The 11,921-nt window shown below is 68.9% G+C and overlaps 1 protein-coding gene across 1 annotated transcript in view; it reads left to right on the top strand.

The window, feature by feature from the left end:
- Window positions 1–630: 630 nt before the first annotated feature.
- The window catches only part of LOC100681066 (TNF receptor-associated factor 2-like), a gene marked incomplete at its 5' end in the record, with an annotated part of 31,925 nt that continues 20,634 nt past the window's right edge, over window positions 631–11,921 (top strand). The window contains 2 exons of the mRNA XM_029057127.2: window positions 631–777; window positions 8,573–8,641. Of these exons, the coding sequence (XP_028912960.1) occupies window positions 631–777; window positions 8,573–8,641 (216 nt within the window). The remainder of the gene's footprint in view (window positions 778–8,572; window positions 8,642–11,921) is intronic.

Raw genomic sequence — 11,921 nt, 5'->3', positions numbered from 1 at the left:
TCGCCGCGGGCCCCTTCCACGCCTTCCCGACAAATCCCCCACGTCGCAGAGGTAGCCCGGGCCGTGCCGGCAGAGGTCGAGGGGGCGACGGGCTGCAACTGAATCCTCAAGCGTCCGGTACGGTGCCGTGAACGCGGTGCTCGGTAGATACGGTCCACCGACCGACAGAAGCCAGAGGGCAGAAATTCCAAGGAGAGAACAACAAAGAAGCTCCGTCCCAGACCAGACGACGCGTGGCTCTCGGGGCGGAAGAGCCGCTCTCGATCGGTTCCTGGTATTTAGCGAGCGCTTCCTGTGTGCGGAGGAGTCGGTGGACGTAATCCCCGCTCGCAAGGAGCTTGGTCTGCGGGGGAAGACTGAGATTAAAATCGATTTCAGAGACGGGAAATAGGCGAGGGTGAGGCTATCGGTCAGTCAGCGGGGCTTAGCGAGAGGGTGTTTTTCCACACGGCCTCCCCCGTTACCGCGCGAAGCTCCCGAGAGCCGGGGGTCTTATCCTCCCCTCCTACCGCCTGTTCCCAAATACCCAGCGCGCTGTCGGCGTGGAAGAAAAGTGCCCCTGGTGAGAAGGAACTAGTCACTCCTTGATGCACCGTTTTAGAAAGTCCCACGTCGGAAGCTGGGGTCTGAAACCTCGAATACCATTTTTTGGTTTCTCTTTTGCCCCCCCCCCCCCAGGCTTTTCCGGATAACGCCGCCCGAAGGGAGGTAGAAAGCCTGCCGGCCTTCTGTGTCAACGATGGGTGTTCATGGAAGGGGACCATCAAGGAATACGAGGTAAATCGGTCGGTCGGCCAGCGAGGCGAAGGGTGGAATCCTCTCCGTTCTTCGCTCCGGCCCCGGGCTTATTTAAGCGGGCCGGGCAGATCGTGGTGCGGCCCGGCCCCGCTTTATGGAAAACCCGCGCCTCTTCTCGCTCCCTGACTGAGTCCACGCACGGGCTCGAAGCGTTCTTCTCTGACACCGCGTCTCCCCGGAGCCGCAAGGGCTCCGGCCGCTGGGAGAACGTCCTCAAAATGCCCTAGCGGGGTTCTGCCCGAAGCACATTGGGAAAACTCATCTCCCGGCAGAGGGGGCGTGTCGTGAGAATCTTTTCCAAGCTAAAAAGCACTGGCCTACCTCCTTTCGGTGCAAGGGTATTTGCCTAAACGCTGCGGGGGGGGGGGCGGAGGGTGGGGCGCACCTCAAGTGTCGGGAGAGTCCTGAGCGTGACTCAGAAGAGAGTCGGGGAGACGAGAGCTTAGGGGAAGGCCTCTCGGAGGAGGTGGGATTGTAGAAAAGGCTCTCGACGTAGGGAGACTGGTGGTCGGACGGATCCGAAGGAGGAGGGACTGCCGGGCCAGAGGGAGACGGGTCGGGGGTCCGCAGCGAGCAGGTTGGCGTAAGAGGAGCGGAGCGCGCGGGCCGGGTCGAGGTCGGCGAGCCAGAGTAGGAGGGGGGCGAGCCGATCGAGCGAGCCGTCGCCGAGGGATCTGTTGGATGCCGAAGCGGACGGACGGGGGGGACCGGCTCGCGGCGAGCGTCGCCACGTCTGACCTCCCCGGGCCCGTCGTGGGCAGGGGGTGTGTCCGTTCCTTGCATCGCACTCTCCCAGGCGCCCAGCGCAGCAGCGAGCGCTCAGTCAGTCCGGCGGACCGACCGGTAGCCGTTTTGGAGCGGCCGGTGCCGGGAGTAACTTTCCCGGGCGCCCGCGGAGTCCCGTTGCTCCTAGACCGCGGGCCGCTGCCGTGGAAAAGGGAGTCGGGCTGGAACTTTGGGGAAAGGCAGCCTAAAGCCCAGCCGATGGCTCGTACGCCCGCCGAGCGTTTCGGGGTCAACCGGGACCGTTGGATGAGCCGCCGCGGCGGGATTCTCACCCCCGGACGGCGGAGGACGATCCCGGATCGGCTCTCCGAGGATCTTCCAGTGGATACTCGTCGCACGGGGTATTTCCCCACCGCTCTCGCCTCCGCCTCGCGGAGGCGCTTACGTCGGGTATCCCTTAAGCGTTTCGCTGCTCTCCCCGGCCCCGCGACACTCACGTGAATCCCTCTGTCCTCTACTTGCTCCCATCCCCTAGTCCGTTTCAACGTCTGTCTCCCCGGCCGTAGATCGCGAGCCGTGGGCCGGGAGCGCGGCTCCTGAACGCAGCCCCCTGTACCTAGTAGGTACTGGGCGGACACGGCGGAGCGCGCCACTGACCGACTGATAGGCTCGCCCGCGACTCAGTTGAAGAGCTCTGGGCCTCCCCGAAGGGAAGGAGGATGGCGTCGGGCAGTGGGATCTGCCCCGTTTGCTAACAGAGTAAAAGTCTCGGTACGGGGTGTTGACGTCAGAGGGAACCGGGCCGGAGAGGGAAGAGAAGCAGCGAGTGGCCACGCGGCTAGAGCCCGGGCCGGGGAGTCGGAAGGCCCCGGGTGCGGATCCCGTCTGCCGTGGGACCTGGGCCGGGTCGCCGCAGCTCCCCGGGCCCCGGCGCCCTCCTCTGCGGAACGAGACCCTGCCCCACCCCGCGCGCCCCGTCACCGTTGGGCCCGGTACGGCGGACCGGCCGACGAGGGCTCCCACGTCCGCCGGGCGCCACTTGGGCCTCTCCCTCGGCAAACGCCAGCCGGCTTTAGGTCACCCCGCGAGGGCGGAAGCTCATCCTACGGTCGGGCCGCTCCGGAACGTCTGACGGGCTCCCTCCGCCAGCCGTAGCCGGCGCCGCGAGCCGATGTCGTCGTCGTCGTCTTCGGGCGGGGTGGGAAGTCCCTAATTTACTGTGTGATCTGAGAGCGGCCTTGGAAAGTCCCTAAAAGACAGTCATCGTTTGTTCATCTGAAAAGGGCAGAATGTTTCTGGAGGGCCGCCTCGTCTGGCTGCCCTTTGATGGTGAGTGATAAAACCTTCTCCCGAGCTTTGAGAATGAGTAATGTCGCAGGGATGGGAAAGCAATGAAAACCCCTCCCTCCGACTGCGGGTGGAGAAAAAAAAAACCAAACTGGCCTTTCCTTTCATTTCTCAGTGTTTTCCGCTCAGGCCGAGAATATATTGCCGCCCCTCCGTCCGGCGCGTGTTAAGCGCTCACTGTCTCGCCCGGCCCCGTCCCAAGGGTGGGTCCGAGCAGATCGGGGCGGACCCGGTCCCCGTCCCGCGTGGGGCTCAGCGGCCCCACCCCCGCCTCGCAGATGAGGTCGCCGAGGCACGGAGGCGTTGAGCGAGGGAGCTGGGATTAGAACCCGGGTCCTTCTGCCTGCCGGGTCCCTAGCTCTCCCCGCTAGGCCCCGCTGCTCCTCGGGGGAGACGGCCTCCAGGCCTCGCAGTGTCCGAAGAGGTGTCTCGGTTGGGCCGCGAAGGGTTGGGTTCTCGAGGGCCGGGTCGGCGGGCGGAGGACCTGGCTTCCAATCCCCCGCCTGCCGCTTGGGTGCCGTGCGACGGCGGGCACGTCGCCGGCCTTCTCGGGGCCTCGGGCCCCTCCGTCCGCGGGATGGGGACCCGTCGGCCCTCCCCGCTCGGACCGGGAGCCCCACGGAGGACCGACGATCCTCCGTCCACCCCGCCGCTCGGCGCGGCGCTTGGCACGGAGTAAGCGGTTGACAGGCGGCGCGAGGGTCAGTCGTCGTCATCGGCGCCGTCGTCCCTCAGGCGGCGAGCCCCGTGGAGGACGGGGACCGCGTCGGGCCTGACCGACCCGTGCTCAGCCAGCGTCGGAAGCGCGGTAAAGCGCTTCACGGACCCCGCGGGAAACAAAATTCTAGGCGGTAGGGAATGATCCGAGTTTCGGGAAAAGCGGCGCGGAAACCGGCCCGGGCCCGGAGGTCGGAGGACCCGGGTTCCGACGTCGGCTCTGCCGGCCCTTGGGCACCTCACGTGCCGCGTACACCGACGTGTACGTGTCCGCGATTCCGTCGATCCGTCCTGACGGCGTCGCTGCCCGACCGCCTGTTCCGTTTGGGCGTCCGTCTCCCCCCCCCCCCCCCCCCCGGACCGTGAGCCCGCCGTTGGGTCGGGATCGTCCCTATCCGTCGCCGAGTCGCACTTTCCGAGCGCCGGGCCCGGTGCCCCGCACCCCGCGGGCGCTCGGTCGGTACGACCGAACGACGGCGGACGAATGAACGTCTCCCTACCTCGGTTTCCTCGACTCGAAAGTGGGGATCGAGCGTCTGTCCTGCCTCCTACTTCGACCGCCGGCCCCGTGCGGGACTTCGGTAACGTGAATTCACCCCGGGGCTTAGAACGGTGCTCGACAGGTCCCGTTAAGAAGGGTTCGGGGTAGTTCGGGGTTCCGTGATCACTCTGGGGGGGCCGGGGGGGGGGGGGGCGCATCCCGGGACCCGTGGGGATCGGGGCCCCAAAGGGTCCCGGAGTTTCCGAGAGCTGATGATGATAGACGTTGGCGCTCGTTGAGCGCCGGGGGAGATACGGGGTCATCGGGTCGTCCCACGTGAGGCTCCCGCTCTTCGTCCCCGTCTTCCGGACGAGGCCCAGAGAAGCGAAGCGACTTGCCCACGGTCACCCGGCCGCCAGGTGGCCGAGGCGGGATTCGAACCCAGGCCCCCGGACCCCCCCCCCCCCCCCCCAAGCCCGGCCTCTCGCCACCGAGCCCCGCCGCTTCCCTGGATCCGCACCTCGAGACGAAGCGGGAGGCCGAGAGAGCGGTTCCCCGGGGGCGGGGCCGCCGTCCGCCAACTCTATCCCCTCGTCCTCTCCGGAGCCCTGAGGACGGTGCTCCGGACGGACGCGGTAGGTAGGCGCTCGGTAAATACTGTCGATGGATCTGACCGGACCGTGAGCGCCCCGTGGGCGGGGATGGTTCCCGCCAGCTCTGTCGTAGCGCCGTCTCCCGAGGGCTCGGCACGGCGCCCCGCGCGCGGTAAGCGCCCGGTGACCTCCGTCGACGGATCGACTGGACCGTGAAGGCGGGGGGCGTGCCGGGCGACTCTCACCGGCCCCCCTCCTACTCGGGGCCTCGAGGCCCTCCATCCCCCGGCCCCCCCTCCTACCTCTCCTCCCTCTCCTCTTTCCACCGCCCAGCCCGCACGCTCCGCTCCCCCGCCGCCCGCCTCCTCGCCGTCCCCCGTTCCCGCCCGTCCCGCCGTCCCGGGACGCCCCCCCCCCCCCCCCACCTCCGCCAAACTCACTCCCTTCCCCTCTCCCGAGCCCCGCCGGGATGTCACCTCCTCCGAGAGGCCTTCCCACGCTGAGCTTCCCCTCTGCCCCCTCCCCCCCTTTCCCTCTGCTCCTCCCCCTCTCCCTTCCCCTCAGCACCGTGCTCGTTTGGATAGATTTGCGTTACCCTCTTTATTTTGTCAACGAGGTGTCCGTCCCCTCGATTCTATCTATCGGGATTAAGTTGTCCTGTTTTTGTCCGTCCGTCTCCCCCCCCCCCCCCCCCCCCCAACCCCCGATTAGACCGCGAGCCCGTCGGTGGGCGGGGGTGGGCTCTGTCCGTCGCCCAATTGTCCATTCCAAGCGCTTAGTCCGGTGCTCCGCACACAGCAAGCGCGCGCGATAAATACTATCCAACGCGTGAAAGTACTCAGCGAATGCCACTGACCGAGCTAGCGAGCGACCGGTTTCTGGTCTCACCCACATCCTGCCGCAGATCCGACGATGACTCTCTTGCCCTTCAGAGCCTTATCGGAGGCCCGTCTCCTCCAAGAGGCCTCCCCTCACTAAGCCCTCCTCTCCCCTTCTCCCGCTCCCTTCCGCGTCGCCCCGACTTCCTCCCTCTGATCTCCCCCCCCCCCGCCCCAGCCCCGCAGCGCTTCTGTCCTGTCGTTCGTCTCTGTCGACGTCTCCCCCCCCCCCCCCCCCGCCTAGGCCGTAGGCTCGAGGTGGGCGGGGAACGTCTCCGCCTCCCGCCCGTCCCGTCCTCTCCCGTGCGCTCGGTACGGTCCCCGGCAAGCGCTCGATAAACACGACGCCCGGCGTGCCCGGGCAGGGTTAGGTCTTTCGGCCGCGCGGCCCGTGGACGAGCCGGGGGGCTCCTTCGGGCGGGGACGGTCTCCGTCCGTCGCCGAGCCGTCCGTTCCGAGCGCTCAGTCCGGTACTCCGCACATAGCAAGCGCTCAGTAAAATATCATCGAACGAGTGACTCACTCTTCTGACTGGAAATTTCCATTTCGAGCCGCCCCCCCCCCGGGGGCGTTTCCGGTCTCGCCCCGCGGCCCGGCCGTTGGGCGGAGGGAGGGCTCGGATCAAACCCGGAGTGCTCGGTCGTGGCGAAATCCGACTTGGGTTTCCGGGCCTTAGATCGGAAAAGCCACAGCCCCTACGTCCGTGTCCACCGGGAATCTGCTCTGCCCGTCCCCTGCCGTCCGTCGGCTTCTCGAGGGTGGGGATCGCGCCCGCCCGCCCGCCCGCGTTGTACTCTCTCGCGTCCTTAGCGCGGCGCCCCGCTCGACGCCGGGCTCCGCCGGGGAGCGGCGGGGCGTAGCGGGTAGAGCGGGGGCCCGGGAGGCGGAAGGTCACGGGTTCCGATCCCGGCCCCGCCGCCTCTCTCCTCCGGGACCTCGAGCAAGTCGTCGGACCTCTCGGGGCTTCTCGGTCCCTCATCTGGGAGAGGGGGATCGAGACCGGGAGCCCCCCGGGGGCCGGGGGCCGGGTCCGCCCCGCTCCGCTCGCGTCCGCCCCGGCGCTTAGGGCAGTGCCTGGGACGCGGTGAGTTCCATTGTTGAAACTCAGGTTTCTGGGGAGCGGAGAGTCGACTGGATGAGAATGAGAGCGGCAAGGGAGCTCGGGACTCAGTAAATCCTCCCCGGCGCTTAAAAGGGTGCTCGGCACGCAGTCCCCGCTTAACGGTCACCGCGGTCGTCGTCGTCGTCCCTTTAAACGGCATCGGTGAAATAGGCAGAACCCGGGATGGGCCGGCGGGGCCCCGACTCGCCGAAACGACCAACGCCGGCTCGGCGCGGGCGGGGAGGGTCGCCGTCCACGGCCGCGCTGTCCTCTCCCAAGCGTTTAGCACGGTGCCCGGCGCGCGGCGGGCGGTCGGGAGACGCGGTCGACCGAGCGAGCGACGCGGTCGGTGCCCGGGGCCCGGGCGGAGAGGTCGCCGGATCGGAGCGGGAGAACGAGCCCGGCACGGCGGGAGCCGCCTCAACCCCGGGACGGTCGTCGGTCGCTGACGGTTTCCGCGGTCGGGCTCCGCGTCGTCGTATCCGTCGCTCCGCTTCTGAGACTGCCGAGAGATCAGATGCCCCTGGGGATGACGTCGAGGACCGCGTCCTCCAAAGTCCCGAGGGGCCGTAGCGGGGAGGCGGCGCAGCGGCTGGAGCGCAGGCCCGGGAGCCGGGGGGTCGTGGGTTCCGATCCCGCCGCTCGGCTGCCGCGTGACCTCGAGCCGGTCACCTCACTTCCCCCGGCCTCCGTTCCCTCGCCTGGGAAACGGGGGGAGACGAGGCGCTCCGGCAGGACCTCCGGCCGGGGGGACGTTCCGTATTTTCGGAGGCGTCGGGCGAGTGGCCGCTGCGTGCCGGGCTCGGTGCCGAACCCGGGGATCAGGTACGGGATAATCGGGGTGGACCCGGGCCCCGTCCCCCGTGGAGGGAGGGGGCCCCGATCCCCGTTTTACGAACGAGGTGAGCGGGGCGCGGAGAAGCGCCCCGCCCTCGGCCACGCCGCGGACGGGTGGCGGGGCCGCCGGGTCCTCCCCGGCCGGCGGTCCATCCCCCCGTGGGGTCCGCGGGTCGATCGCGCGGGGTTCAGGATCGCCGGGTCCGGTTTCCCCGGGTCCCACTGGAATCCCAGGTCCGGCCGGCGCGGTCCGGCCGGAGGCCGCTGCGTCCGTCCGTCCCCGAGGCCCCGCCGCCCCGGAGGAGCGCCGCCGCCGCCGCCGGGCTCCGACCCGTCGGCCGGTCGGGGACGAGGATCCGGCCCCCGTCTCCCGTGGGTCGGGGGCGCGGGTGGGCGACGCCTCCGGGGAGCGAGGGAGGAAGGGGGGGGCGAGAAGGGCTCGGGCACGAGCGGCGTGGCCCGGTGGGAAGGGGCGCGGCCCCGGGAGTCGGAGGTCGCGGGCTCCGATCCCGGCTCCGCCGCCCGCCGGCCGGGCGGCTCGGGGCAAGCCACCGAACCGGAGGCTTCCTCCACGGAGGCGCCCCCTCTTCCCGCCCGCTCCCGGCCGCGGCGGTCCCCCGGGGACCGGGGACGCGGCTGCGTCCGTCCCGTCGCCCCGTCCTCTCTCCGGCGGCTCCCCGGGCAGGAGGCCGGAGGGGCGGAGCCGACGGCGTCCCTCCCCCGGCGCCCCCGGGGGAGACGAGGCCTCCGGGAAGCCCGGACCCGCGCGCCGTCCGCTCCGCTGTCCGTTAAATGCGGGGCGGTCGGATCGAACCGTCCCCCCGTCCCCGCGCTGGGCTCGCCGGCTAACGGGGAGGGGGGGACGGGCGTTCCCTCCCCGTTTCACAGGTGAACGGACCGGGGTCCGGGGCTTCCGCTCACCCAGCTCGCCGAGGAACCGCGTAGTAGAAACCCTGGTCTCAACCTAATCGACGGCGTCCGTCGGGCGCGCGCCGAGCGCCGGACGGAGCGCTCGGGCGGGTCCGGGGGCGCCGGGCGCGGCCCCTGCCCCGCGGCGGGCTTCCGACCCGGCCGTCTCCCCGCTCCCGCCTAGGCCCCGCTCCCGACGACGAGTTGGTACGGACGCGGACCCCCGGCTCCGTGGGAGCTTTCCGGCTCGGAGGTGAGAGCTTCCGGCCCGGAGGGAAAGGGAGGCTGCGGAGATTTTAAAGGCGGTTGGAGGCGCGCGGCGAGTGGCAGACCCCCGCCTGGGGGCCGCGGGTTCCCGTGCCCACCCCCGCTCGCCGCCCGGACGCGGGACCCCCGGGGTCAGCCGAGGACTCGGACCCCGTCGGTAGCGAGGTGAATTCGCGACGTACTGGGACCTGCCGTTCCAGCGGGGGACGGATCCGTTGGCTCCCGCCGGTCGGGTCCTCCCGGGTCGGGTCCCCTTGGCCACCGGGGGCCCGAAAACGCCCGCCCCCGAGGCCCCACGACGCCTCCTTGGGTCGGCGGCAGCCGTCGGGCCTAACGGAGCGGGTCGCGGCGGCAGGGGTGGGCCGAGACCCCGATTTCAAACCTCGGAAACGGCCCGCCCTGCCTCGGCTTCGCGCTCTAGAAAGGAGAAGCCCTCGAGGTGGTCTCGGGAACGTTCCCCGGGTCTGCCCGATGGGTCTTCCCCGGCGGGGTCGCCCGCTGGAGCTTCTCTCTCGCCCCCCCCGTCTCCCGCCGTGTCCTTGGAGCTGCGGTCGCCTTCGCCGATGACGACGACGACGATAGTGACGTCGGTATTTGGGAAGCGCTGACGATGTGCAGAGCACCGTTCTAAGCGCTGGGGGAGATGCAGGGTCGTCGGGTCGCCCCCACGTGAGGCTCCCGGCCTTCGTCCCCATTTTCCAGAGGAGGGAACTGAGGCCCAGAGAAGTGAAGCGACTCGCCCCGCAGTCACCCAGCTGACAAGCGGAGGGACCGGGATTCGAACCCACGACCTCGGACTCCCCAACCCGGGCTCTTTCCACTGAGCCGCGCCGTCGGTGAAGCGCTCGCCACCTGAGCGAGACGATGGAGCTGGACTCCTGCCCTGCCCCGCTGGAGGCTCGCGGCCTCACCGAACCCCCATTTTACGGACGAGGAAACCGGGGCCTGGAGAAACGAAGCGAGTCGCCCAAGGCCCCACGTCAGTCGGGCGGCGGAGCCGGGATCGGAATCCGAGCCCCCCCGCCACCCCCCCCAGCCCCCCCAGGCCCGGGCTCTGGCCACGGGGCCACGCGGCGTTTCTCAAACGTCGTGCCGAGCGCTGAGATCGAGGGCGGTCGTGTGTCGGCGGACCCGGTCCCCGTCCCCCTCGCTGGCGTGGGTCCTCCCCGCTCCACCACGCGTCGGGCGAAGAAGTCTTTCCTTCCGTCAGTCTCGAACCCTGAGTGGTAACGGTAACGTCGATATCCGTTAGGCGCTCACTGTGCGCGGAGCACTGTTCTGAGCGCCGGGGGGGGGGGACACACAGGGTGATCACGTTGCCCCCCGTGGGGCTCCCGGTCTTCGTCCCCGTTTTCCAGCTGAGGTCCCCGAGGCCCGGAGAAGCGAACCCATGACCCCCGACCCCCAAGCCCGGGCTCTCGCCGCTGAGCCCCGCCGCCTCTCGTGATCGTCGCCTTGGGCCTCGGAGCCCGGGCCTGGGAGTCCGAGGCCGTGGGTTCCGATCCCGGCCCCGCCGCCTGCCCGCGGTGTCGCCTCGGGCCAGTCACTCGCCCGGTCTGTGCCTCAGTGACCTCATCTCTGAAACGGGGATGAAGACGGCGAGCCCCACGCCGAGTCCCGGAGTCGCGGCTCCTCGCCTCCCCTCGCTCGGCCGCGCCGGAGGGACAAAACGGGGGGGGGGGGGCGGTGATCGGGGAACCGTAACGGTCGAGGCCTCGTCTCTCTCCGACCTCGCCCTCCCGGGCCTTTCGGCTCCGGGCCCGCTCGGCCGCCTCCGGTCGTGCCCGTTGGGTCGATGGCCCCAGATCACGGAACCCCAGGGCGTCGCTAGCGGAGGCAGGCCCATCCCGACAGGTCTTCTTTCCTTCGCCCCTTCCTCCGCGTCTCCCGAAAGATTAGCGGCGCTCTCTCGAACTTAGCGGTAGCCGTTCGGCGGTATTTATCGAGCGCCTACTACGTGCCCTTGGGCTGTATCTCTCCGCCGGTTCCGGACGCCGTCCCGACGTCCGTAAAGAGACTCTGCTTTGCCCGAAGTCGAGCCGGCCCCGACCGAGAGGCGGCGCGGGCTCGGGAGTCGGAGGCCGTGGGTTCCCGTCCCGGCGGCGTGACCTGGGGCGAGTCGCCTCGCTTCTCTGGGCCTCGGTGACCTCGTCTGGAAAAGGGGGGGTTAAGACCGGGAGCCCCGCGCGGGACAACCTGATCGCCTTGTATCCCCCCCCAGCGCTTAGAACGGTGCTTGGCACAGAGTAAGCGCTTAACAGGTACCACTGTTTTTGTTACCGTCGTCGTCATTAACGTTAGCAGGGGGCACACTGCCCGGCAACCACCCCTCCCTACTAGCGCTGGAAGAAGCAGACGTATTAATAGAATGATAATACCTATTAAGGATAATAATAAAGTCGGTATTTGCTAAGCGCTTACTACAGTAACGACGACGCTGGCGTCTGTTAAGCGCTCGCTACGTGCAGAGCACCGTTCTAAGCACCGGGGGAGATACGGGGGCCGTCGGGTCGTCCCGCGTGAGGCTCCCAGTTAATCCCCATTTTCCAGATGAGGGAACCGAGGCCCAGAGGAGTGAGGTGACCTGCCCCCGGTCACCCAGCTGACGAGCGGAGGCGCCGGGATTCGAACCCATGACCTCGGGCTCCCCAGCCCGGGCTCTTGCCACGCCCTCTCCGTCTGGCGCGGATCTGTATGTATTTCATTGCCCTATTTATTTTATTACCCTATTTATTTTGTTGACGAGGCGTCCAGCCCCTCGATTCTATCTGTCGCGATTACGTGGTCTCGTCTTTGTCCGTCCGGCCCCCCCCCCCCGCGTAGACCGTGAGCCCGTCGATGGGCGGGGGTGGTCTCTGTCCGTTGCCGAGTTGGCCATTCCGAGCGCTCAGTCCGGTGCTCTGCACGTAGTAAGCGCTCGACGGATACCATCGAACGAATGAGTGGATTTGGATCTGGTAGGTAAGCGTCGGCTCCCCGCGCTTGATTTTGGGGCCGTGAGTAGACGCGAGGGGGAGGCGGGGGGGAAGACGGAGTCGCGGTCCCCCCCCCCCCGTACCGGCTTCTCGAAGCCGGGGAGCGTTTCCGAGCTCGAGGTCTTGTTCCCCGCCGGTTAAGGTCGAAGCTCTTTTCGCCGGATGCCCCTCTACCTGCTTCCGCCGCCAGCGGGTCGGGAGGGCCGGGGAAGGACCTCCGCCGTAGGTGACCGGGGAGTGGTTCGGCCCCCCCCCCCCGGCGAGGTCTCCGAAAACCTGAAAAATCCAGCC

This window comes from Ornithorhynchus anatinus, unplaced genomic scaffold (assembly GCF_004115215.2).
Source record: "Ornithorhynchus anatinus isolate Pmale09 unplaced genomic scaffold, mOrnAna1.pri.v4 scaffold_339_arrow_ctg1, whole genome shotgun sequence".
In the NCBI taxonomy this organism is placed as follows: domain Eukaryota; kingdom Metazoa; phylum Chordata; class Mammalia; order Monotremata; family Ornithorhynchidae; genus Ornithorhynchus; species Ornithorhynchus anatinus.
Note: the sequence above shows the minus strand (reverse complement) of the source record. Positions and strands in the feature narration are given on the sequence as shown.